The sequence below is a fragment of the Dermochelys coriacea genome, chromosome 28, assembly GCF_009764565.3.
Source record: "Dermochelys coriacea isolate rDerCor1 chromosome 28, rDerCor1.pri.v4, whole genome shotgun sequence".
Taxonomy (NCBI): domain Eukaryota; kingdom Metazoa; phylum Chordata; order Testudines; family Dermochelyidae; genus Dermochelys; species Dermochelys coriacea.
In genome coordinates, this window is record NC_050095.1 from 5,328,305 (window position 1) to 5,356,298 (window position 27,994).

General features: G+C 44.8%; 3 protein-coding genes across 60 annotated transcripts in view; 1 reads left to right on the forward strand and 2 right to left on the reverse strand.

The window, feature by feature from the left end:
• Positions 1 to 27,994, forward strand: part of LOC119849376 (zinc finger protein 420-like) — a 3,142,523-nt gene that overhangs the window by 2,658,423 nt on the left and 456,106 nt on the right. The window lies entirely within an intron of this gene.
• LOC119849403 (zinc finger protein 501-like) overlaps positions 1 to 27,994 on the reverse strand; it is a 1,099,011-nt gene that overhangs the window by 503,332 nt on the left and 567,685 nt on the right. The gene's annotated exons all lie outside the window — the stretch shown is intronic.
• LOC119849388 (zinc finger protein OZF-like) overlaps positions 11,017 to 27,994 on the reverse strand; it is an 875,044-nt gene continuing 858,066 nt past the window's right edge. For 4 of the 9 annotated variants that reach the window (XM_043503847.1, XM_038386423.2, XM_043503846.1 and 1 more), the window contains 2 exons: positions 15,717 to 15,830; positions 11,017 to 15,380 (listed from right to left, as the gene is read on the reverse strand). In XM_043503847.1, the coding sequence (XP_043359782.1) occupies positions 13,834 to 15,380; positions 15,717 to 15,830 (1,661 nt within the window). In that variant the 3' untranslated portion in view covers positions 11,017 to 13,833. The remainder of the gene's footprint in view (positions 15,381 to 15,716; positions 15,831 to 27,994) is intronic. The other 5 variants (XM_038386424.2, XM_038386425.2, XM_043503845.1 and 2 more) reach the window with 3 other exon arrangements.

The following is a 27,994-nucleotide window of genomic DNA, read 5'->3' on the forward strand; positions in this document are numbered from 1 at the left end:
AATCTTAATGATGACAGCAGCTCTGGGGTGTCCTCCCAGATACACGAGAAGCAGAGATGGGGGAGGACAAAAGGCTCACTGTGCAGTCAATTTCCTGCCTGTCCCCAGCGCTTTCCCTGAGGTCTCTCTCAATCGCCTGGACTCTCTGATCAGGAGTTTCTGTCAGCAGCGTCTGTGGCTAGTCCTACCTGGAGACCGTCCCCACCTTGGTAGGGTTTAGAGGGAGCTTTAATGAACGTCTCTCCCCAGCACGAGATCCAGCTGTTTCTCTGCAGGCAGTGTCAGGAATAAATCAATGGGAACACGGGTCTTCCGTCTGATAAAAGATTGATACAAGCAAGCGTGCTTTTCTCTAAAATTACTATTTATTAGATATTAAGCGCGCGCACACACACACACACACACACACACACACACACACACACACACACACGCGTGCGCAATAGGTTTAGGACAACCCAGATAAAGTTAACCACAGTCTGAGATGGTTTTGAGCGATCACCAGCCGGGCTTCCAGGGGCCCTCTTTCCATCCAGCTGATGCGGGGTTTAGATGCCAGCTCCTTGCCCTAAGAAAATCTCCCACAGACCTCTCCAAGGTGTTTACTTTCACCTAATCTTTTATAGCAAACTCTAACAAAGCACATAACCTACAGACTCCTCTACTGGGTCACAAATTCTCCTAATTTCAACCAACTGCTCGTTATCTCAAAACTCTTCTAGTATTTCTAGCCATAACAACAAGACGTCAGGGGCACTTCAAACCCAGGTCACTGTTCACTTCCATAACTTTCTGTCCCATCCTCCCATTCTGGTTAACAAACTGCAAGCCTGCTGCTGTCTGACCTTGTCTCACAAAGGCCTAAGATCATTCCTACGTAGGTGGTATTAGGGTTTCAGCCAGCAGTGGCTGAACATACAAAATCGCTGACAGCTGGGCAGTCACGTCCAGGGTATACGCAGGGCTGTCAAATTCCGGGGTAACAATCCTAGTGGATGATGATCAGGCCTTTACCACCTGGCACAACGGAGCTCTCTACAAGAAGGGTAAAGCTCATAAGAATGGCCAGACTGGATCAGACGAAAAGTCCATCTAGCCCAGTATCCTGTCTTCTGACAGCGGCCGGTGCCAGATGCTTCAGAGGGAATGAACAGAACAGGGCGATCATCGAGTGATCCATCCCTTGTCATCCAGTCCCAGCTTCTGGCAGCCAGAGGTTTAGGGATATCTGGAGCATGGGGTTGTATCCCTGACCATCTTGGTTAATAGCCATTGCTGGACTCATCCTCCATAAAATTATCTTTTTTTTTTTAACCCAGATCATCTGTGAGGGAGACAGAGCTTTCTCTGAGACTCTGGAATGGACTCTCCTAGGAACTAAGGACCATCTCAAACTTCATCACCTTCCACTCTGAATGCAAGGTGCTTTTTTTTTTTAAATGTTGTCTCCTCTAATGGCAAATATGTACCAATGAGTCTATTTAGAACCACCACCACCACCAGAAAGTGAAACAGGCAGACAACCCTACCAAAACAAGACACGCCGATGCACAAGCTTCTCCCGCAGGGGAGAGGACAAGACAACAAAGAACAACGTGTAACTGAAAGGAGAGTAAAAGGTATTCAATCAGGCTTATACAATTTCACGTACCATGGTGTTGTATGCAGTACAAGGACCTAATAGAACAGAAATCCTGCACCTCAATCCCACACCTCAATCCCACAGCAATAACCAGAGACCTCTGATGGTAGGATCTAATGAAACCACTTCCCCACAGAGCCAGAGGCTAGTCATTGCGGGAGCCTCTTCCCTCCTCTCCTGACCTCCACATCAGGGGCAAAGACTCAGAGCAACCAGTTTTCCCTCCGAAACCTGAAGTTCCTGTAGTTTTGAAGGGAGGAAAGGAAAAACAAAACAAAACCCTGTTTCTTTGATTTTTTTTACATCCGTATTTAATATTACCGCCCACCGATCACCACTCACACAGGCTGCAGGGAGACCCACGCAATGCGGCTTTAGCAGGAGAAGAGAGACATTTAATGGGATATTAAATCAGTCGTAGCTAACTAAAGAGAAAATGGGGCAAAATTGAATAGCGGAGAATGTGTAATAAAAATGCAATGCCTGAGAGAAAAGGGGAGAAATCGGAGGGGATTTTAAATGACTATTTGATCAGTTAGAAAGTGACTGCCTGGAGTGCCATTCACCTGGGCAGCACCACTTTAAAAAGGGAAAAGGAGGGGTTATGGGGCTGGATGTCTCTCTGACAGTGGGGAGGGGTGGAGCAGGATGGACTAGGTCCGGAGGCTGGAGGCTCCGTGGCCCTGCATCACCCTGCCTCAGAAAAGAGCAGCGAGAAGTCCTCCAGGCAGCCTAGAGTGACTGCAGAGGAGTGGCCAATCAGAGGGGGTGATGGAGCGACCAATCCGGGGCCAGAAGGGCCCTATATAAAACAAGCAGCAGGACCAGTGGAAGGTCAGTGCGGGCAGGTGGATGCCTGGGGGACTGTGTACAGAACCTGGCCAGGCCAGTGAGGGTACTGAGATGGGCCCCACAGGTTTGGCTGAAGTGGGTGGGTGGGTGGGTGGGAGGGAGGGAGTGCAGCATCTGGCATGGGGCAAACTCAGCCTGGCATTAATGGGTTCACCTTCTTTCTTCCCTGACTGTCTCTCGTAGGCTTTCCCCAGCTCACAATTCTGGGAAACCTTCCCTTTATATCTTCCTGCCAATCTCCCATGTGGTTCTTCTGGCTCAGCTTTTCGCGGCTGAGACGTCTCCTCCTCATTCTTACTCATCCTCCCATCTCCGCCGCTGGGATGTGGGGAGGAGGGTTGCTCCCTGCGCCGAGGAGAAAGGAAACCTTTGCAAGTTGGGAAGAAACCAGATTAAATGGTGGAGAGATGGGAGAAAAAAATCAGGACTTGAACCCACCAAACTATTCCCCATAGGGGAAGAGAGGAGAGGATCAATTCTGCTTCCACATCCCATCTGAAAACTCAGGGGGAAAGGAGGTCAGAGGGGGAGCTGCTGCCAGGTGTCACTGAAGATGGATGGCAAACCATGAGCCATATCTGCCATTTGGATAGCACATCTGCGGGGGACAACCCTGAACGCCGAGAGCTCCCAGGGTCCTGGCTGTTTCCTGCAGACCCTGAGATTTTTTTGGAGTGGGTTTAACTAATTTCTTACCTGTGCATGCCCTTCTCAGCATCTCCCTTTCTTCGGGTGACCCCTAGCTCTTGTGAGTGCAAAGGGGGTAAATAACCCTCCCTCATTCATTTTCTCCACACGACTCATGATTTTATAGATCTCTATCATATGCCCCCTCAATTGTCTCTCTTCTAAGGTGACCATTTCCAGTTCTTTTAATCTCCCCTCGCACAGAAGCTGTTCCATACCCCTAATCATGTTTGTTGCCCTTCGCTGTTCTTTTTCCAATTCTAATGTATCTTTGTTGAGATGGGGCAGGCTGTATTCAAGCTCATTTCTAAGCAGGGAAATCCTGGGGACAGCTCCTCTGGTGCTCCATATTTAATTATCTGCATCTCATCATCCAAGGGACACCTCAACCACCTCTCTGTCCCACATTGTAGAGACTCCAACTAGGGGGGGAACTTCCTTGGGTCATCATCTTACTGACAGAAGGGACCAGTGAAAATGAGACAATCCTAGGGAAGCCAGGGGTCAGGGAGCGTGAGCAAATGGGATTCAGCCTAGTAATGCACAGTAAGGGGGTCAGCAGTATCTCAGGGGGATTAGATGGCCGGAAAGCACCTTGTGGGAAATCAGAGACTCTAATGAGTCAGGTGCAGTGGGAGGGAGTGTCAAAATCCCCCAGCCCTAGGGACAAGGCTAGGGAATTAGCCCCGATAATTCAGGAGCAACAGTATCTACGAGTGCTCGATGCCCAGAGGTCACCCAAATGGGACAGGGAGGAGGGTGAGGCCTCTCGTTGCGGTTCGTCCAGGGGTAAGGCACTCATCCGGGGGGGGGGAGAGAGTTAACAGTGGAACAGGGGTGTCCTGCCTTTCAGGGGAGCGCCTGAGCGCTGGGCTAAAGAGGGATTCTCCTGCTGTCTGTGGCCCAATTAATACTGAATTTATTCCATTCGTTAATTCAAGTGGCATGACGCCAACAAGGAAGATTGAGACCCCTCAAGTCAAGAGCAGCGAAGCCACCAGGCTCCTGGAGAAGGGTTCCCATCTGTGGATCACACGCAAGTTGGGGGGAGGGATAGCTCAGGGGTTTGAGCATTGGCCTGCTGAACCCAGGGTTGTGAGTTCAATCCCTGAGGGGGGCCATTTAGGATATGGGACAAAAATTGGGGATTGGTCTTGCTTTGAGCAGGGGTTGGACTAGATACCTCCTGAGGTCCCTGCCAACCCTGATCTTCTATGATGGGTGATGGGGAAATTCAGGGGTATGGGGAAATCTCTGGCCCCTTCCATGCCCTGTTGCTGGCAGAGAAGGGCCACCCCGTCTCCATCCCAGAAGAAGCTGTCTCAGGACTCCCCCAAACAGCCCCCACTAACCCCCTGCCCATTTGGGGGAATGATTCAGGACAATTTCCCACCTGACCAAGGACAAATCGCTGCAGTGGCACAGGAGCTAGCAAACAGAGCTGTAAACAGGGGAGTTTGGGAGTTTGTAAGGGGAGTTTGTATTGTGGTGCTTGTTTGGGGTTTGTTTTTGCTGTGGGTGGTGGTCTTTTGATGTGGTTTGTGTTTCCCAGATTAGCAGGACTTAGGTGGGAAGGCGATGACAGATACGGAGGCCGCAGTGAGAGTGACTCGTGTAGTGGAAGACAAAATGAAGATGACGGATGTGGAAGCTGCAGTATGTACATGATCCTGGAGGGGGAACCTCATAAGAGTTTTGTCTGCATGAAATGCCGTCTGATCGAGCTGATGGAGGAAAAGATCCGAGGTTTGGAGATGCAGGTGGAAAGTCTGGTTGAGTTTAGAAAGGGGGTTCGAGCAGATTATGGACAAAGACATGAGGTATCTGAAGGGAAAAGCTCAGACTTACAGATGGAAGCAGGTCTGAGGAAGTCTGAGGGGAGACTGGGTGTGGAAAGTGGTCAGTGGAAGCGTGTGACTAACAGAACCAGGCAGAAGAAAAGACGGGCTAGTGAAGGAGAAATAGAGCTTAGGAACAGGGTTTGCAGAGTTGGGAAATGAAGAAGGGGCTCAGCAGGTGGTCACTGAAGGTGGAAGGGTAAGGAAGAAGAGAAGAGCAGCTAGTCCTATAGGAAAAGGGGAAGAGTCAATGGAGACTACACCAAATATGAGCCCCAGGAGGATACAGGATGGGTTGAAGAGGATTACAAGGGAGAATAGGAATGGAAAGAACTTGCAGCCAGAGGGAACAGGGGAGAGACTGGAGAATAGCACCGTCACCAGGAAAAGGAAGGTCTATGTGATCGGGGACTCTTTATTGAGAAGAATAGACAGGCCTGTAACCAGAGCAAATCCAGAGAATAGAAGGGTGTGCTGTCTTCCGGGTGCTAAGATACGGGATGTAGACCTGAGGTTGAAAAGGATCCTAAAGGGAGCAGGAAAGAATCCCCTAATTATCCTTCATGTGGGAACAAAGGACGTGGCTAGATTCTCACTGGAACGTATGAAGGGAGACTATGCCAAGCTGGGGAAGACGCTTAAGGAAATCAAGGCTCAGGTGATCCTTAGTGGGATTCTGCCTGTTCCTAGAGAAGGGCAACAAAGGTGTGACAAGATTATGACTGTCAACAGATGGCTTAGGCAGTGGTGCTATAAGGAGGGCTTTGGGATGTATGGCCACGGGGAGGCATTCACAGACAGAGGTCAGTTCTCTCGGGATGGACTTCATCTGAGTAGGGAAGGAAATAGACTTCTAGGATCAAGGCTGGCACAACTGATAGAGAGCTTTAAACTAGGAATTTGGGGAAGATGGTTGGGAGATGTCCAGGTAATCTCCACGCCAGATTTTAGCATTGAGAGGGAAGAAGACGAAGTAAGAAAGGATACAGCCGTGGGTAGGAGAATGTATATAAGGAGCGAGGGCGGTGTGGATACTAGTCTAATAGGTTATACTGGCTGTAGAATGACTGTGCCTAATAGGGTACAAAATGTGAGCGAGGCCAAACAGCAAAAATTAAGATGTTTGTACACCAATGCGAGGAGTCTAGGTAACAAAATGGAGGAACTAGAGCTACTGGTGCAGGAAGTGAAACCAGATATTATAGGGATAACAGAAACATGGTGGAATAGTAGTCATGACTGGACTACAGGTATTGAAGGGTATGTGCTGTTTAGGAAAGACCGAAATAAAGGTAAAGGTGGTGGAGAAGCATTGTATATCAATGATGAGGTAGAATGTAAAGAAATAAGATGCGATGGAATGGATAAGACAGAGTCCGTCTGGGCAAAAATTACATTGGGGAATAAAAGTAGTAGAGCTTCCCCTACGATAGTGCTTGGGGTGTGCTATAGACCTCCGGGATCTAATTTGCATATGGATAGAGTCCTTTTTAATGTTTTTAATAAAGTAAATACTAATGGAAACTGCGTGATCATGGGAGACTTTAACTTCCCAGACTGGAGGACCAGTGCTAGTAATAATAACAGGGCTCAGATTTTCCTAGATGCGATAGCTGATGGATTCCTTCATCAAGTAGTTGCTGAACCGACTAGAGGGGATGCCATTTTAGATTTGGTTTTGTGAGTAGTGAGGACCTCACAGAAGAAATGGTTGTCGGGGACAACCTTGGTTCAAGCGATCATGAGCTAATTCAGTTCAAACTGAATGGAAGGATTAACAAAAATAAATCTGCAACTAGGGTTTTTGATTTCAAAAGGGCTGACTTTCAAAAATTAAGGAAATTAGTTAGGGAAGTGGATTGGAAAGAACTTATGGATCTAAAGGTAGAGGAGGCCTGGGATTACTTTAAATCAAAGCTGCAGAAGCTATCGGAAGCCTGCATCCCAAGAAAGGGGAAAAAATTCATAGGCAGGAGTTGTAGACCAAGCTGGATGACCAAGCATCTTAGAGAGGTGATTAAGAAGAAGCAGAAAGCCGACAGGGAGAGAAGATGGGAGGGATCAGCAAGGAAAGCTACCTAATTGAGGTCAGAACATGTAGGGATAAAGTGAGACAGGCTAAAAGTCGAGTTGAGTTGGACCTTGCAAAGGGAATTAAAACCAATAGTAAAAGGTTCTATAGCCATATAAATAAGAAAACTAAGAAAGAAGAAGTGGGGCTGCCAAACACTGAGGATGGAGTGGAGGTTAAAGATAATCTAGGCATGGCCCAATATCTAAACGAATACTTTGCCTCAGTCTTTAATAAGGCTAAAGAGGATCTTAGGGATAATGGTAGCATGACAAATGGGAATGAGGATATGGAGGTAGATATTACCATATCTGAGGTAGAAGTGAAACTCAAACAGCTTAATGGAACTAAATGTGGGGGGGCAGATAATCTTCATCCAAGAATATTAAAGGAATTGGCACCTGAAATTGCAAGCCCATTAGCAAGAATTTTTAATGAATCTGTAAACTCAGGGGTTGTACCGTATGATTGGAGAATTGCTAATATAGTTCCTATTTTTAAGAAAGGAAAAAAAAGTGATCCAGGTAACTACAGGCCTGTTAGTTTGACATCTGTAGTATGCAAGGTCCTGGAAAAAAATTTGAAGGAGAAAATAGTTAAGGACATTGAAGTCAATGGTAAATGGGACAAAATACAACATGGTTTTACAAAAGGTAGATCGTGCCAAACCAACCTGATCTCCTTTTTTGAGAAAGTAACAGATTTTTTAGACAAAGGAAATGCAGTGGATCTAATTTACCTAGATTTCAGTATGGCGTTTGATATCGTGCCACATGGGGAATTATTAGTTAAATTGGAAAAGATGGGGATCAATATGAACATGGAAAGATGGATAAGGAATTGGTTAAAGGGGAGACGACAACAGGTCCTACTGAAAGGAGAACTGTCAGGCTGGAAGGAGTTTACCAGTGGAGTTCCTCAGGGATCAGTTTGGGGACCAATCTTATTTAATCTTTTTATTACTGACCTCGGCACAAAAAGTGAGTGTGCGCTAATAAAGTTTCAGAGTAGCAGCCGTGTTAGTCTGTATTCGCAAAAAGAAAAGGAGGACTTGTGGCACCTTAGAGACTAACAAATGTATTTGAGCGTAAGCTTTCGTGAGCTACAGCTCACTTCATTGCATCTTTTTGCTAATAAAGTTTGCAGATGATACAAAGCTGGGAGGTATTGCCAATACAGAGAAGGACCGGGATATCATACAGGAGGATCTGGATGACCTTGTAAACTGGACCTAAGAGTGGCTATACTTCAACAAAAAAGCTTCAAAAACAGACTCCAACGAGAGACTGCTGAATTGGAATTAATTTGCAAACTGGATACAGTTAACTTAGGCTTGAATAGAGACTGGGAATGGATGAGTCATTACACAAAGTAAAACTATTTCCCCATGGTATTTCTCCCTCCCACCCCACCCCCCACTGTTCCTCTGATATTCTTGTTAACTGCTGGAATTAGCCTACCTGCTTGTCACCATGAAAGGTTTTCCTCCTTCCCGCCCCTGCTGTTGGTGATGACTTATCTTAAGTGATCTCTCTCCTTACAGTGTGTATGATAAACCCATTGTTTCATGTTCTCTGTGTGTGTGTATATAAATCTCTCCTCTGTTTTTTCCACCAAATGCATCCGATGAAGTGAGCTGTAGCTCACGAAAGCTTATGCTCTAATAAATTTGTTAATCTCTAAGGTGCCACAAGTACTCCTTTTCTTTTTGCGAATACAGACTAACACGGCTGCTACTCTGAAACTTGTAAACTGGAGTAATAGTAATAGGATGAAATTTAATAGTGAGAAGTGTAAGGTTATGCATTTAGGGATTAATAACAAGAATTTTAGTTATAAGTTGGGGACGCATCAATTAGAAGTAACGGAAGAGGAGAAGGACCTTGGAGTATTGGTTGATCATAGGATGACTATGAGCTGCCAATGTGATATGGCTGTGAAAAAAGCTAATGCGGTTTTGGGATGCATCAGGAGAGGCATTTCCAGTAGGGATAAGGAGGTTTTAGTACCATTATACAAGGCACTGGTGAGACCTCACCTAGAATACTGTGTGCAGTTCTGGTCTCCCATGTTTAAAAAGGATGAATTCAAACTGGAGCAGGTACAGAGAAGAGCTACTAGGATGATCCGAGGAATGGAAAACTTGTCTTATAAAAGGAGACTCAAGGAGCTTGGCTTGTTTAGCCTAACTAAAAGAAAGCTGAGGGGAGATATGATTGCTCTCTATAAATATATCAGAGGGATAAATACAGGAGAGGGAGAGGAATTATTTCAGCTCAGCACCAATGTGGACACAAGAACAAATGGGTATAAACTGGCCACCAGGAAGTTTAGACTTGAAATTAGACGAAGGTTTCTAACCATCAGAGGAGTGAAGTTTTGGAATAGCCTTCCAAGGGAAGCAGTGGGGGCAAAAGATCTATCTGGCTTTAAGATTAAACTCGATAAGTTTATGGAGGAGATGGTATGATGGGATAATGTGATTTTGGTAATTAATTGATCTTTAAATATTCATGGTAAATAGGCCTAATCCCCTGAGATGGGATATTAGATGGGTGGATCTGAGTTACCCAGGAAAGAATTTTCTGTAGTATCTGGCTGGTGAATCTTGCCCATATGCTCAGGGTTTAGCTGATCGCCATATTTGGAGTCGGGAAGGAATTTTCCTCCAGGCCAGGTTTGAAGAGGCCCTGGAGGTTTTTCACCTTCCTCTGCAGTGGTGGGGCACGGGTCACTTGATGGAGGATTCTCTGCTCCTTGAAGTCTTTAAACCACGATTTGAGGACTTCAATAGCTCAGACATAGGTGAGGTTTTTCGCAGGAGTGGGTGGGTGAGATTCTGTGGCCTGCGCTGTGCAGGAGGTCGGACTAGATGATCAGAATGGTCCCTTCTGACCTTAGTATCTATGAATCTATATCAAATGGGTGGTGGAACCCCCCACATCAGAGGTGATATGAAATTGATATTTTGAGAATTGGAGAGAAAAATGGGGCAAACTCGGAGAAGAGGAAGAGAGAAAAGGTGGATAGTTTGAGAGAAAAAGGGGGAATCTATATGGATTTTATAAATATTTTAGTTAGGGGGGAAGGGGCAAAACTGCGGGAGAATTTTATCAGTATTAGAGAGAGAAGAGGCAAAATCTGAAGGGACTTTATAGCCCCCTTTCTCTCCCTGCTCCTCTCCCTGATTTCCAGCAGAGACAGGGAAAGACACCGCATTTCCCCCAGTCCCTCCCCGCTTTTTCATCCCTTCATCGGGACCTAGTGGGAGTCACACTAACTACAGTTGAGGAACCAGGCAAGCGGACAGCTGGCCCAGCCCTCCATGCTAGTAGCTTTCTCACATATAGGGAGACGAGTCAAAGTTGGAATTGACATCATGACTTCTTTCCCAGAGAGGATCAATCTCCTCTCTAAGGCCTGAGGGTTAAATGGCCATGTTCTACTAGCTGCCCTCCTCAAAAGGTAAAGGATTGTCAGCACCCATAAAAATGAATGGTAGCAAAAATATGTAACCGAAAACCTGCATGATGCGTCCATCACAATGCTTAAAAATAAATGGAGACATCCTACGACAGATGTCCTGTCTTTTCTTGGCAAATAAGAGAAGGGGGGAACTCAGTGACTCTTACAGTCTAATTGGGAAAAAGGTTATCCCCCTTGTCTCCTCAAGTAGTTTTCCTTTCAGTAGAAATTGACTTTGAAGCTCATCAAAATAAGTTCCATTTGAAATTCAAAAAATGAAAATCTATACTGGGCCAATATTTAGTTCTACACTATTTCTCACACCCTAACCATTGGAGTGAGGTTTTCTATCAGAACTCCTGATGTGAAAGGGAGTATATTACATCAAATAAACTTTTCAGGATTAGCCACTGTTTTCTGCATTACTAGCAAAACAAAACACATGACAACTTTCAGTTTTCCAATATAATTAAGGTTGTCACACCTGGTTAACACAGGTAGCCTGATTCCGAGACAAAGAACTTCTCTTCTGATCAGATCAATTGGTGACCCTATAACAATAATATACAACTCTCTATAATCAGGTAACATATTCAAAGATCACAAAAACTTGCCATACGTGTTAGTTTTCTTTTAATTATGACCGTCACGAAGTGAACCTTTGAGTCAAGTTGTGGTTTGTCAAAACATAGGTGCCTCCCACTCATGGGAGTTCGCAGATCTCCAGATCTTCTGCTCTGTGCAAGGGGTCTCTTCTGTGGAAACGTTTGCATCATGAGAAAACACACCTTCCTTGTATTTTCACACTTTTTAATCTTTCAAAGTAGGAGGACGTAGAGGAGAAGGGATGCAAACGCACACAACACAAGAGCAAAACCAAAATCTGGTCTACACTACAGTCCTATACTGGTATAACTGCATTGCTTCGGGGTGTGAAAAATCCACACCCCTGAGCGACTTAGTTATACTGACCTAACGCCCCATATAGACCGCACCATGTTGGCAGGAAAGCGTCTCTTGCTGACATAGCTCCCACCTCTTGGGGAGATGGATTAACTGAGCGGATGTGAGAGTTCTCATCTTAGAGCTTCTTCCTTACAGCACTGCAGATGCAGTATTATAAGTGTAGACAAGCCCTAAGAGACAAAAACAGAGAATCAGGACCCAACATGTATGTATCCTGCAGTCTTACATTGGAGCCTGACACATGCATTCCCTCACTGGTTACCGTTATTTCCACTGCGTGAAAGTCCTTGTTACCCACTCAGGCAGCCAGTTTGGGATCCATGGGGAAGGAATGTCCTCTAAAGAACTCTCTCTCTTTCTCTGCCTCATTCAACTTTGGAGCCAAACAGCGAAGGATGTTTGTGCTCAATCTAATCATGGGATCCTTTGGGACTGTAATCAGTGACACTGAACTAGGGAGTGGTGTTCTACAAACAATTTTCCTTGGGCTGTTGATTATCATAGTTTCCTTTATTGGGGTGAAAACCAAGAACTGGGTGTGTACTATTTCTAGCCCACTTTTTTCTAAATCGTTAGCCTGGGTTATGGTAAATTGACACGTCTCTGAAGTAGCATCCTTTACCAAACCACGCAAAAAAATCAACAATGTTAGTGCGGAACGGCTTCCCCAAACATGCCCAAATATTCTTTAATTAGGTGGCTCAGGTCTAGTAGGAACTAGATATAGGCCTGGATCAGGATTTCTGTAAGTTACCAGAAGTGACATTTCTATTCAAAAATGGCTATTTTTCTTCAGCTATTACATTTTTAACACTTGTTTCATTTTATACACATTTGTGGCTCCTACAAAGGATAAATTCAACAAAACTGCCCACTTCTATTTCTTCCACACACTGTATTGTGAAGGGCAGCATTTCCCATATCACAGGATTAGCTAGGAAAGATCTTCTGTAGAGCCTGGGTTACAAATGCTCTGGGTACCGAATACATGGGTATTTTGCCTGGTTCCAAGTCACTTAGTGTGGAATTTTCTCCCCAGATCATCTGAGATAATATTGACTTAAACAATGGAACTACACTGTGATCAGATGCACTTCCTTCTGTTCAGTCTGCTGTTGTTCACCATTTCCGAGTGGAGATTTCAAATCACGGCTGTTTCTTTGTTTGCATGTCCAGTAAATTGGAGAGTTCTCTCCTGTTGACAGAACTGCATTTGAACTTTCTCCACATCATCACGGAGAGGTGGGGAAAAAGCAAAGCTGAAGTGAGAAGTAATGACTTTAGCAAATGGTCATTTGTCTCAAAGTCTCCAGTAAATTTGAGCTACGTCCTGTCAAACTAAACTAATATCCCATTGGGCGACTAAACATTCTTCAGGAGAGATAGAAACCCATGTCACAGAGAGATAGACTACATGACAATGGAAGTGTCAAGGGAAAATCCAGAGCAGGTTACATCTAATAACTCAGAATCAAGACAAGATTCTCCCATGACATTCTCCTCTGATCCATTCAAACCTGTTTCACTCAGCACTGTCTCATTTTTGAGTTACATTATATACAAAAGTTTTAGCATCCGCACAATGGGGGGAAAAACAGCCCCCTTGCCAGAAGTGGCTTTGCCAATAGATGGAAACTGGAATCTAAACCCCAAATGTCTGACTGTCTTTGGGATCCATTTGAACTCCCCTTCCAGATCTTTGACCCTTTCATCTCCAGTCATAGCGACTCTGATTTAGGATTAAAGAAGTCAAAGCATCATCTCCAAGCGCAGACAGCTGAGAACACTGCATCACACGGCACTTTGAGAAGTGGATGGATAGAATATGAAGAAGATAAATTCTGCATGGCTCAGGCAGGAGGTAACAGTTCTGGAGTGATGGAGAAGGAGGGAATCTCCCCATCTCCTTCCAGTGTCACAGAGGCTAAAATGACACTTTCCCCCCTGCAGCTCCTGCTTTTCACTATATTTAAATATATTTTAAATGAAAATAAAAAATGTCCAAAAATTAACTGCTCCTCAGCACAACCCAGAGCAATCTGTATCATTGGAGACTCTAACAGTACCTTTTCAATAGGTGGTACAGTCTAAATGTGATGCTCCCTGGTTCATGGGAGGAGGGATGCACTCCCACTACTCATGGGACAATGGAGTGGATAGCAAGGTCCACCTCAAACCAGGATGAACGGCAAAAGGCCAAAATGGGCAACTCATCTGGACAAGCTGAGGGATAACACTGATGCAAACGATTCAAACAGCCTTAAAGGTTACTACGTGGGAATTAGCAAAAGAAAAAAAATGGCTGGATAGCCCTAGAGGTTTTTATGGTGTTTCTCTGCCTTGCAGATTCTCTGATGAGAGATAAAGGCTGAGCGCCGAGGGAAGGTTTTCCCGCACTCGCCACATTCATAGGGTTTGTCTCCTGCGTGGATTCTCCGATGTTTAAGAAGGGTTGAGCTCTCAGTGAAGCTTTTCCCACACTCACATTGATAGAGCCTTTCTGCTGTGTGGATTCTCTGGTGCGTGATAAGGTTTGAGCTGTGAGTGAATCTTTTCCCGCACTCGCCGCATTCGTAGGGTTTCTCACCTGTGTGGATTCTCTGATGTGTAATGAGGTTTGAGCTCCGAGTGAAGGTTTTCCCGCACTCAAAGCACACGTAGGGTCTCTCTCCCGTGTGGATTCTCTGATGATTGAGAAAGGCGGAGCGGTCAGTGAAATTTGTCCCACACTCAGAGCATTCATAGGGTCTCTCTCCCTTGTGCATTCTCTGATGTATAGTAAGTTCTGAGCTCTGAGTGAAGCTTTTCCCGCACTCACAACACTGGTAGGGCCTCTCCCCTGTGTGGATTCTCTGATGCTGAATAAGGTTTGAGCTGGCAGTGAAGCTTTTCCCGCACTCACAGCATTCATAGGGTTTCTCCCCTGTGTGGATTCTCTGATGCGTAATCAGGTGTGACCGTCGAATGAAGCGTTTCCCGCACTCACAGCATACATAGGGCCTCTCCCCCGTATGGATTCTCTGATGTGTAGTAAGATCTGAGCTCTGAGTGAAGCTTTTCCCGCACTCACTGCACTCATAGGGCCTCTCCCCTGTGTGGATCCTCTGATGTTGAATAAGGTTTGAGCTGGCAGTGAAGCATTTCCCACACTCACAGCATTCATAGGGCCTCTCCCCTGTGTGGATTCTCTTATGCGTAATCAGGTGTGACCGTCGAATGAAATTTTTCTTACACTCACGGCATTCATAGGGTCTTTCTCCCGTATGGATTCTCTGATGTGTAGTAAGGTCTGAGCTCTGAGTGAAGTTTTTCCCACACTCGCTGCACTCATAAAGTTTCTCACCTGTGTGGATTCTGTGATGTGCAATAAGGTTTGAGTTGGGATTGAAGGTTTTCCCACCCTCACGGTATTCATAGCGTTTCGCACCTGTGTGGATTCTCTGATGCGTAATAAGGTGCGAGTGCCAAATGAAGGTTTTCCCACACTCACAGCATTCAAAAGGTCTCTCTGCTCTGTGTGTTCTCTGATGTTTAGTAAGGGATGAGCAATCCCGAAAGTTTTTCCCACACTCAGTGCATGTATTTTTTTTCGTTCCCCTGAGGATTTTTTGCTGGGCTGTGGTTTCTTTAAGGTCCTTGTGTGTTCCCTGACTGTAAATAAATGTACTCAGTTTCTCTTCTGGCTGGTTTCCCTGCTCTCTCTCTGGTCTGTGCTGAATGTCACAGGCTGTTCCCTGCTCACGACTCCTGGACACATTCCCTTTCGATCTTTGCGATAATGCTCCATGTGATTCCACTTGCTCCGCATCTTCCTGCTGAGAATTCTGCTCCTCTTTCTCACTCACCATCCCAGCACCTGCTGGGACAGAGAGAGAAACCTCAAACAGGGATGGGAAGGGGAAGACCAAACCAAAATAAGTGCTGGAGAGAGGTCAAATAAAAACCAGGAACTGAATTCCCCCAAAGGGAATCAATTCTGCCTTCACATCCCATCTAAATTCTCAGTGGGAAGGGAAGAAGCTACTGACAGGTGCCAGTTAGAATCTGTAGGAAGCCATGAGCTATATCTGCCCTGGGGATACGACACCTGCTGGGGACAATCCTGAACTCAGAGAGCTCCCAAGGTCTTTGTAGAGGATCCCAGATGTTTCCTTCAGGCACTTTCAGACTCTGAGTAGGTTTCATGTTTCCTCACCTGTGCAGGGATCTCCCAGGATCTCCCTTTTCTCTGAACCCTGGAGGTCTGGGACCCACGGCTCTGCCCCTTGTTCCAGCTGGGAGATCACATCAGGTCTGGAAACTGGAAACCCTGCTCAGATGAAAGAAAACAAATGAGATCAGGTGAATTCCTAAGACGTTGTCATTAATTTTTTTTTATTAATTAAGCCCCAGTCCTTAATAACCAATAAAGTCAGGATCCAGGTCTTCAGGTCCTTAAAGGTGCAGAACACTCTGCTAATGAGGGATGTATCTGCTGTGAACATGCAGACAGACACTGTATGACAGTCTGTACCCCTATGTTCACTCTTCTACAAAATTATGATCTATTTTGTACAAAGTACACCTTGCTAGATATCATTTGGAAACTCATAATCATTATCGTCCTCTTAAAATGTGTAGCAATACTGTGTATGTACAGTTATGAGATTTTACTATAGGATGTTAGTGAAAATATGTTTCAATTCTGGGGAACACCCACAGACAGCAAGGCTAGCATCTGGTCAAATAGTCATTCTCCAGCGGGGGGAAGGTGTGAACAAGAAATTTACATTCCATCACAGGGTTGGCTTGAAGCTCATATCCACAGCCCATCACCATGACTCAGCTGAGAATTGAAGACGTTTTTAGCACAAAGGACTGAATTATAAAAAGAGGTGGGGAAAACAGGAGAGACTCTCTCTGGCCCTGTCTACACTACCAATTTTTGTCAACAATCGTGATGTTGACACCCAAAAATCAACATAAAAAAAAATTAGAATCTCATGCTGACACTTGCTCCCTCTGTTGGCAGAGCACGTCCACGGTTGGGGCACTATCATCAACAGTGTGAGCAATGCACTGTGGGTACCTATCCCACAGTCCAGCTCAAAACCTTCTGTTGCTACGTGTTGTGGGAAGGCAGGGCAGATCGTGGCGCATCTTGGGACCGGGTTTGATGTATTGCTTTCTGTCCCAGCACTCTATGGGCTTCTGGCTTTCTTTTGTGGCATTTTTCAACAGCCCTTCTTTGCTGTGCACTCTGGCATCTTTGTGAGAAGGGATGGATCCCGCACTGCTCTCCTATACTCTGTTAACTGTCATGAAGATATTGCGGATGGCAGTGCAGTTAATTGTCAAGTTCCTAACTGAAGAAGACTCTCGGGTGCCTGACATGCTTCATGATATGGATAGGAGCAACTTTAGATTACTTTTGGCATTCACAGAACAGCTGCAGAGGGTAGACCATGGCTTTTGGGCTCAGGAAACAAGCATGAATAGTGGGATCGTATTGTCGTGCAGGTGTGGAATGAAGAGCAGTGGCTAGAGAACTTTCAGATGTGGAAAGCCACCTTCCTGAAACTGTGTGCGGAACTTGCCTCAGACGTGCAGCGCAAGGACACCAGAATGAGAGCTACCCTATCAATAGAGCAGCGTGTGGCAATCGCTGTGTGGAAGCTGGCGACGCCAAACTGCTATCAATCGGTCATGAATCAATTTGGAGTCGGGAAGTCGATCGTTGGGGTTGCATTAATGCAAGTGTGCAGTGCAATTAATCATATCCTGCTATGAAAGACTATGTCCGTGACTCTGGGAAATGTGCATGAAATAGTGGACAGCTTTGCAGAAATGGGTTTCCCTAACTGTGGAGGGGCGATAGATGGCACATACATTCCAAATTTGGCAGCAGACCACCTTGTGATGGAGTACATCAAGAGGAAGGAGTACTTCTCCATGGTGTTGCAGGAGCTTGTGGATCACCGTGGGCATTTCACTGACATCAATGCAGAGTGGTCCGGGAAGGTGCATGACGCATGCATCTTCAGGAACACCAGCCTGTACAGAAAGCTGCAAGCACGGACTTTCTTTCCAGACCAGAAGATCACAGTGCGGGATGCTGAAATGCCTATAGTGATCCTGGGAGACCTGGCGTACGCCTTACAGCCATGGCTCATGTAACCTTACATGGGACATCTAGGAGTGGTTCAGCAACAGGCTGGGTAGGTGCCGGATGACGGTTGAATGTTCCTTTGGCAGACTGAAGGCACGCTGGTGATGTCTTTATGACAGGTTAGACATTAATGACGATAATATTCCCATTATCATAGCTGTGTGATTGTACGTTGCATAATCTTTGTGAAGCTAAAGGTGAAAGGTTTGCTCAAGGGTGGAGTGTTGATTTTGAGCAGCGAGATACCAGGGCTATCAGAGGAGCCCAGAGGGGTGGAATTCAAATCAGGGAGGCTTTGAGGCAACACTTTGAAAATGAGAACTAGTAATGTATATCTCTGTCAGAGGTGCTTCAATGTTACTTTACATGTCATTTTCCTGGGAAGTAATGCTGACATTTGGGGCCTTACATTCCAGGAAGCAAATGATTAAAATGTCTGTGTATGTATTGGTCATGCCTGCTATCTCAATGTGTAGAAAACAAATAAAGATGAGTTACCATTCAAAAACTTCGCTTTTATTGCACAAGAAACAGCACGCACAGACACACAAAGATGCTTGGTGGGAAAGGAGGAAGCCAGACAGCTTCGTGTTGATGGCCCATCAAAGAACATTTAACTCTCAGAATGGACCATAGAAGAAACTCATTTGACCCCGATGACTGTAACAGCAGATACATTTTTAAACAACCAACAAAATCATCCAAAGCCCAGGACTTGGTGGTGATGGAGGACTTCAACTACCCAGACATCTGTTGGGAAAATAACACAGCAGGGCACATATTAGCCAATAAATTCTTGGAATGTATTGGAGACAATTTTTTATTTCAGAAGGTGGAGAAAGCTACTACGGGGGAGGCTGTTCTAGATTTAATTTTGACAAATAGGGAGGAACTGGTTGAGAATTTGAAAGTGGAAGGCAGCTTGGGTGAAAGTGATCATGAAATGGTAGAGTTCATGATTCTAAAGAATGGTAGGAGGGAGAACAGCACAATAAAGACAATGGATTTCAAAAGGCAGACTTTAGCAAACTCAGGGCTTTGGTAAGATCCCATGGGAAGCAAGTCTAAGGGGAAAAGCAATTTAAGACAATTGGCAGTTTTTCAACGAGACATTATTAAGGGCACAAGAGCAAGCTATCTTACTGCATAGGAAAGTAAGAAGTCTGGCAAGAGACCACCCTGGCTTAACCAGGAGATCTTCAATGATCTGAAATTCAAAAGAGGGTCCTACAAAAAGTGGAAACTAGGTCAAATGACAAAGGATTAATATAAACAAATAACACAAGTATGTAGGGACAAAATTAGAAAGGCCAAGGCACAAAACAAGATTAAACTAGCTAGAGACATAAAGAGTAACAAGAACACACTGTACAAATGCATTAGAAGCAAGAGGAAGACCCAGGACAGGGTAGGCCCATTACTCAATGGGGGGGGGGAGGGATAACAACAGAAAATGTGGAAATGGCAGAAGTGCTAAATGACTTTTTTGTTTCAGTTTCCACCAAAAAGGTTAGTAGCGACTGGACGTCTAACATAGTGAATGCCAGTGAAAATGAGGGAGGATCAGAGGCTGAAATAGGGAAAGAACAAATTAAAAATTACTTAGACAAGTGTGATGTCTTCAAGTCACCAAGGCCTGATGAAATGCATCCTGGAATACTGAAGGAGCTGACTGAGGAGGTATCTGAGCCATTAGCGATTATCTTTGAAAAGTCATGGAAAACAGGAGAGATTCCAGAGAACTGGAAAAGGGCAAATCTAGTGCCCATCTATAAAAAGGGAAATAAGGACAACCTGGGGAGTTACAGACCAGTCAGCTTAACTTCTGTACCTGGAAAGATAATGGAGCAAATAATTAAGCAATCAATTTGCAAACACCTAGAAGGGTGATAAGTAACAGCATGGATTGGTCAAGAACAAATCATGTTAAATCGACCTGATAGCTTTCTTTGACAGGGTAACAAGCCTTGTGGCTAGTGGGGAAGCGGTAGATGTGATATATCTAGACTTTAGTAAGGCTTTTGATATTGTCTCACATGACTGTCTCATAAAAAAACTTGGGAAATACAACCTAGATGGAGCTACTAGAAGATGGGTACATAACTGGTTGGAAAATTGTTCCCAGAGAGTAGTTATCAGTGGTTCACATTCCAGGTGGAAGGGCATAACGAGTGGGGTCCAGCAGGGATCAGTTTAGGGTCCAGTTCTGTTCAATATCTTCATCAATGATTTAGATAATGGCATAGAAAGTACACTTATAAAGTTTGCAGATGATACAGAGCTGGGAGGTGTTGCGAGTTCTTTGGGGGATAGGATTAAAATTCAAAATGATCTGGACAGACTGGAGAAATGGTCTGAAGTAAACAGGATGAAATTCAAGAAGGACAAATGCAAAGTACTCCACTTTGGAAGGAACAATCAGTTACACACACAATGGGAAATGTGGAAGGAGTACTGCGGAAAGGGGTCTGGGGGTCATAGCGGATCACAAGATAAATATGAGTGAACAGTGTAACGCTGTTACAAAAAAAGCAAATATCATTCTGGGATGATTAGCTTGTCGGCTATACTCTGCTCTCATTAGGCCTGAACTGGAGTATTATTTCCAGTTCTGGGGCCACATTTCGGGAAAGATGTAGACAAATTGTAGAAAGTCCAGTAAAGAGCAATAAAAATTATTAAAGGCCTAGAACACATGACCTATGAGGGCAAACTGAAAAAACTGGGTTTGTTTAGTCTGGAGAAGAGAAGACTGAGCCAGGGACATAACAGTTTTCAAGTACATAAAAGGTCATTAGATAATAAGACAGAAAACATCATATTGCCTCTATATAAATCCATGGTACGCCCACAGCCTTGAATACTGCGTGCGGTTCTGGTTGCCCCATCTCAAAAAAGATATATTGGAATTGGAAAAGCTTCAGAAAAGGGCAACAAAAATGATGAGGGGTCTGGAACGGCTTCCATATCAGGAGAGATGAATAAGACTGGGACTTTTCAGCTTGGAAAAGAGATGACAAAGGGGGCATATGACAGAGGTTTATAAAATCATGACTGGTCTAGAAAAAGTAGATAAGGCAGTGTTGTTTTCTACTTCTCATAACACAAGAACTAGGGGTCAGCAAATGAAATTAAAAGGCAGCAGGTTGAAAACAAACAAAAGGAAGTATTTCTTTGTACAACACACAGTCAACCTGTGGAACTCCTTGCCAGAGGATGTTGTGAAGGCTAAGACTATAACAGGGTTCAAAAAAGGACTAGATAATTAATGAAGGATAGGTTCATCAATGGCTATTAGCCAGGATGGGCCGGGATGGTGTCCCTAGCCTCTGTTTGCCGGAAGCTGGGAATGTATGACAGGGAACAGATCACTTGATGATTCCCTGTTCTGTTCATTCCCTCTGGGGCACCTGGCATTGGCCACTGCCAGAGGACAGGATACTGGGCTAGATGGACCTTTGGTCTGATCCAGTGTGGCCGCTCTTATGTTACAAAGAGGAGGGAGAAAAATTGTTCTCCTTAACTACTGAGGATAGGACAAGAAGCAATGGGCTTAAATTGCAGCAAGGGCAGTTCAGGGTGGACATTAGGAAAAATTTCCTACCTGTCAGGGTGGTTAAGCGCTGGAATAAATTTCCCAGGGAGGTTGTGAAATCTCCATCATTGGGGATTTTTAAGAGCAGGCTGGACAAACCCCTGCCAGGGATGGTCTAGATAATACTTAGTCCTGCCATGAGTGCAGGGAACTGGACTAGATGACCTCTCGAGGTCCCTTCCAGTTTTACAATTCTGTGATTAGCCTCCAAGCAACCGATGGTTTGCCCCTGTCAGTTAGCGAGTATTGTAAGTGCATGTGACTTGCTCAGGTGACCCTGGACTCCATCTTATGCCTGTCATTTTCTACAGACTTAGACTGAGGGCTTTGTCTGGGACAGTAGAATTCCATCCACACGGGAGAGGGTGTAAAAGACTGTGGATTTTGTCTTCTTTTCCTGTATCATTTCTTGGGACTGGATTTCTAACAAGGAAGCTTTAAACAAGGACTGATGACCCACAGGCTGTTTGGGTAATTTCCAGAGACGACTTTTGCAAACTAGCAGTTTATTCCATCACTGCTTCAAACCTGATACAAGAACTTTGCAAATGTGTGTGTGATTTCCTTAACCTTTTAACTTTTTCTTTTCTCTTATAAATAAACCTTTAGAGGTTCGCTATTAAAAGACTAGCAACAGCGTAATTCTTCGGTAAGATCTGAGTTATATATTGAGCTGGCTGTGTGGCTGATCTTTTGAGATCAGAAGAACCCTTTGTTTGATGACATTGGTTTTCAATATACACTACTCATAAGGTCTCGTGTCTGGGTGGCAAAATAAATGCTGCAATGCTTAAGGACAGGTTTCAGAGTAGCAGCCGTGTTAGTCTGTATTCGCAAAAAGAAAAGGAGTACTTGTGGCACCTTAGAGACTAACAAATTTATTAGAGCATAAGCTTTCATGAGCTACAGTTCACTTCATCGGATGCATTTGGTGGAAAAAACAGAGGAGAGATTTATATACACATACACAGAGAACATGAAACAATGGGTTTATCATACACACTGTAAGGAGAGGTTTCAGAGTAGCAGCCGTGTTAGTCTGTATTCGCAAAAAGAAAAGGAGTACTTGTGGCACCTTAGAGACTAACAAATTTATTAGAGCATAAGCTTTTGTGAGCTACAGCTCACTTCATCGGATGCATTTCCGATCACATATCATATATCTACCAATGTGATATATGCCATCATGTGCCAGCAATGCCCCTCTGCCATGTACATTGGCCAAACTGGACAGTCTCTACGTAAAAGAATGAATGGACACAAATCAGACGTCAAGAATTATAACATTCAAAAACCAGTCGGAGAACACTTCAATCTCTCTGGTCACTCGATCACAGACCTAAGAGTGGCTATACTTCAACAAAAAAGCTTCAAAAACAGACTCCAACGAGAGACTGCTGAATTGGAATTAATTTGCAAACTGGATACAATTAACTTAGGCTTGAATAGAGACTGGGAATGGATGAGTCATTACACAAAGTAAAACTATTTCCCCATGGTATTTCTCCCCCCACCCCACCCCCCACTGTTCCTCTGATATTCTTGTTAACTGCTGGAAATAGCCTACCTTCCTTGTCACCATGAAAGGTTTTCCTCCTTTCCCCCCCCTGCTGCTGGTGATGGCTTATATTAAGTGATCACTCTCCTTACAGTGTGTATGATAAACCCATTGTTTCATGTTCTCTGTGTGTGTGTGTATATAAATCTCTCCTCTGTTTTTTCCACCAAATGCATCCGATGAAGTGAGCTGTAGCTCACGAAAGCTTATGCTCTAATAAATTTGTTAATCTCTAAGGTGCCACAAGTAATGCTTAAGGAGATTGCCTTTTTGATGACTGTGTGGGGAGAGAGACGTTTGCTTTTGTTACTGCCTTGGTACATCCAATGGTAGAATAACCACCGGTTTGGGGCGGAGTCTGCCCTATTTCTCAGCAGTTTGTCCTGAATCTGGTGGTCTCAGCTGGGACCCACTGAGGCACAGTGACAACAGGACCTCAGCACTGTTAGATGTGAGGAAAGCACATATTGCAGAATTAGGGAACCTAGTGAGTCAGGTGTAATGGGAAGGAGTATAAAAATCTCTGGGCGTGCAGAATGCCAGGAAATTAGGTTCTATAATTCAGGAGCAACATATTCTAATTAAGAAAAGGAGTACTTGTGGCACCTTAGAGACTAACAAATTTATTAGAGCATTCTCTAATAATTCTCTAATAATAATAATAAAGAGAGTATGCTCTAATAAATTTGTTAGTCTCTAAGGTGCCACAAGTCCTCCTTTTCTTTTTGCGAATACAGACTAACACGGCTGCTACTCTGAAACATATTCTAATTAGTCTGGAAAAGCAGAATGTGAAAAATAAGAATCAGGCCAGGTAACTTCAGGAATGATGGACCCTAAGATCCAAGGAGCCTACAGAGAAGAGAGATTGTGGCTATTTCACATGGTGTTGGGGAAGCAGGACTCTCCCTGTCTCAAAAAGTTTCACTACCAACCTAGGCCATTTTCACATGTCCGGGTGCAATCCAGACCAGTGAGGAGTTGCATCATCTGTAATCCTGGGTGAATTTTAATGTTCTGTGTTGTAGCTCCCTTGTCTGGATGCTCCCAGCCAGCATTCAAGGCCACCCTGAGTGTCTGAGAGATAAAAAACCCTGGACCAGCAGCTCTGACTCCAGCAGTCTGCTTCTTACACCCCGGCACATTCTGGCTTCCACCAGCCTTGGATACACTTGGTAAGAAATAGCAACACCTGAATTTGCTCCAAAACTATGTGCTCTGCAATGGCTGCTTTTTCCTGAACCATTCAGAGGAATAATAAGGATTTTTTGCTAACCAAGAGAGACAAATGGTACCACTTATTACTTTAACTAGAGTTAGCTATCTACATAAGAATGTAAGAACGGCCATACTGGGTCAGATCAATGGTCCATCTAGCTCAGTGTCCTGTCTTCCGACAGTGGCCAAAGCCAGGTGCCCCAGAGGGAATGAACAGAACAGGGAATCATCCAGTGATCCATCCCCTATCACCCATTCCCAGCTTCTGGGAAACAAACAAAAGGAAGTATTTCTTCACACAACGCACAGTCAACCTGTGGAACTCCTTGCCAGAGGATGTCATGAAGATCAAGACTTTAACAGGGTTTGAAAAAGAACTAGATAAATTCATGGAGGTCAGGTCCATCAATGGCTATTAGCTGGGATGGACAGGGATGGTGTCCCTAGCTTCTGTTTGCCAGACGCTGGGAATGGGAGAGAGAGGATGGATCACTTGGTGATTCCCTGTTCTGTTCATTCCCTCTGGGGCACCTGGCATTGGCCACTGCCGGAAGACAGGATACTGGGCTGGATGGACCTTTGGTCTGACCCAGTCTGGCTGCTCTTATGAGACAGACCAGGAAGGGGACAGGGTGCACTAGCTTGCTCCCTGACTTTGACACCCACTCCCCTTCATCCCACTGGTCTCAACCACTCTGCTCTCATCCCACCACCCCGGAGCACCCGCTCCTTGTGTTCTCTCCTCCCCTCCCATTGCCACAGCCTTCCTCACTACAGGCTCCCCAAAATTTCCCACTGCCCAGCTACTTCCCATCTCACCTTCCCTCTGCCCCAAGTCGTCTTCGCTTCCGACTCCCAAGAGCTCCTGTTCCCTCCCTCCCATTGCTAGTTCCCCCATTTCCTGGAGCAAACTCTACCCAGCCCCCACCTCCCCTTTACTCCCCCCCCTCCAACTCCTCAGCATCCTAACTCAACTCCTTCCCAGATCTTCCAGCCCCGCACTGCCCCCAGATGTCCCAGCTCACAGGAACTCTTTACCCCAAACCTACCCCCTCCCCACCAACTGGCCTCCCCTGCTCTCTCCCCCACTGCTTGGACCTGCCAATTACTGTTATTTATTACTTGTATTACTGTAATGCTCATATTCTCAGTCATTGACCAGGATCCTGTTGGTACCGGTTATTAAATATTAATACTTTTAGTTCAACAAAGAGTCTCTCTGAATTCTAAGGCCCAGAACACCGGCCCTTGACTGGTAAGTGACCCGGTTCAGGAATGTTCTCTATTATTCTATATTTTAACGGCCTTGAACACCTTTCATGTCTATACAACTGCAGATAAGCTTGGAAACCTTCTCTTTAACACATATCTATAATGCTGACATAAGCACATATAGTCTTGGGAAACTAATAAGGGATGAATGTTACAGCAGATATTTCCTGTTGGGGAAATCAACAGGGAAGGATGATTGTGGGGTAAGAAGGACCCACTGAGAGATGTTTTCTTGAAGAATTGTTAGTTCTCCCAGCTGTAAATAATTGTGCCTTCACACATAAATCAGGTAAACTGAGACGGTACAGAACCGACACCAGAACATATGGTTCTGGGAGAATATTCTTGGTAATGAGGTTTCCTTTGTCCGAAACCCTCTATAAAGATACCAATATGGGAATTTAGTTGTGGGGAATGAACACTGCACGTCCCCTCCAGATGCAGGAGAGACACAGATCCAGCTCTTAGTCTGACAACAAAGGGTGGTAATGTACCTATTTCTGTCTGTACTCTGTATACTGCTGTACTTATCTCTGATTGATGATCTTAGATTAAATAATTCAGGCTGAGCCTGTTATTTTGACAACCTTGAGTCATTAACTCAGACACGCAACAGTCCCACGGTGCTGGAGATTCTACAGACACAGAACAAAAAACCGCCCCCAAGAGCTGACAATGTAATACTAAGACAAGAGACAGATGGGATCAGACAGACAGATGGGGGAGGTGTCCCAATTTGTACGCAGAGCCATATGCTAATGAAGAGATTGTGAAATCTGCAAGAGGGAATTTACACACACACACACCCACCCACCCCAGCAGGATCCTGTCTATGAGTGAAGATAATGGCATGTTGAGATACATTTGGACGTACAGGGGTACACTCTACATCTTCCAGCATGGAGGCAAGCTGACAGCATGATTTGTCTCACAAACAGACAATAATCATTTTGCACGAGCATTGCTGTACAACACATGAAAGGATCTAGTTCTGTAAGTGTAGGTTTTAGAAAGAGTGCTCTCCTTGTACTTGAGGTGTCATTTTCCCCAGTACTTCTACTTGCTGTCACTTAAAATTCTAAATTCATTAGATAAACATTTACTTGTTTTCACTCTAAACACATCTAAGTGCTGTGCTAAGTGGATCGGTGATGGGAAGTGTCACTCTTAAGCTGGTATAGCTGTGAATACTGAGAGCGTCCAGTGGAACAGGGGTTGGATTCTCCAGGGAGATACTCAGAAGGCCCAGCAGTTTGTGCGAGTCTATTGCTTCCCTGCTGAAAATATTTTGTAGCGATGCAAAATCCACATGCAGACTCGGACGTGGTCTGCTCTTGAAAGTTTTGCCATGGTAGCTCAATTGTTTAGGGCTATGAAAAATCACTTTCCCTCCCGCTCCCTTCCCCTGCAAATCCAACATATCTATGCTGGCAAAAGCTCAAGTGTAGACAGAGTTAGAGTGGCAAAAAGTCTACTACAAAAAATGAAGGAAACTAAATGCACAGAAACTACTTTACTGCAGAGTTAAGGGTGCCCAGTGCTGTCTCCTGCCTTTCATCATATGGACGGTGGCTAATCTTAAACCTCTGCAAAGCAGAAAATGAAGTTAATATACACGCTACCCCTGCAATGCATCCTTAACTGTGCTCCCAACCCTGCAGCTGGTAAGAGCCACTGGGAATGGTTCTGTCAAGGTGGTGGAAAGGTGAACAAACGACCACAGGAACTGGAGAATTCTCCCTCTGCTGAAGTCTTCATGTCAAGGCTGGATGCCTTTTTGAATAGGATTTAGTCACACAGAAGGTGTCCCGCTCAGGACAGCAGTAACTGGATGAAATTCTATTGCCTGAGTTATTGTGACATTCCATGCCTTGGGGGAGCGCCCTGTAACCCCCATATTCCTCATTTATATATAATTGTGATATTGCATATAAAGCAGGCCGTGTGAGGTATCAAGAAAAAGGTTATGATCTGCTGAAAGCCATTGTTCTATCTAAATGTGCGTCTCTTCAGTGCATATGAAGTTATGAGAATTGTGTTGTGTGGTTGTAACTAAAACACGCTGTGGGCTTGGGAGGTGCCCAGATACTAGCTTTCCTGAGACAATGACAAGGGAGGTAACCAACACCCGGGTGGGTGCTGAAGAGAAATCACCAGCCATTGTCCAACAAGGGAGCTATAATGCAATGACTCACCTGCATGAGGCCACACTAGGGGAATTGCTAAACCTTGCCTGGGGGCTCAGCAATGCCCCCAGACATGCCTGGGCTTATGTTCTCCAATACCTGGACTAAGGGTATAAAACAGTACACAGGGGCCACTTGCTTGGCCTTTCTCCTGCCCCCACCTACGCTGCAAACAACAAACACACTCAGAAGTTTGAAGACGCCAACAGAGGAGACTGGCCCAGGTTTAAGGGACAAACCTGTGTACTGTGAACTGCAATAACCAGTGGAGTGAGAAAAACTACTTAATCTAGTTGTTGCCCAGTCTAATAGGGTTGAGAGTTTAGACTACATGCTTATATTTTATTTTGGTAACCACTCTGACTTTTTGCCTATCTTTTGTAGTCAATACATTTGTTTTACTGTTTATCTTTATCAGTGAGTTTCCCTGAAGAGCGTGGTAAATCTGCGCAGGTTTTGCAAAGGCTGGTGTGTGTCCACTGTCCACTGATGAAGT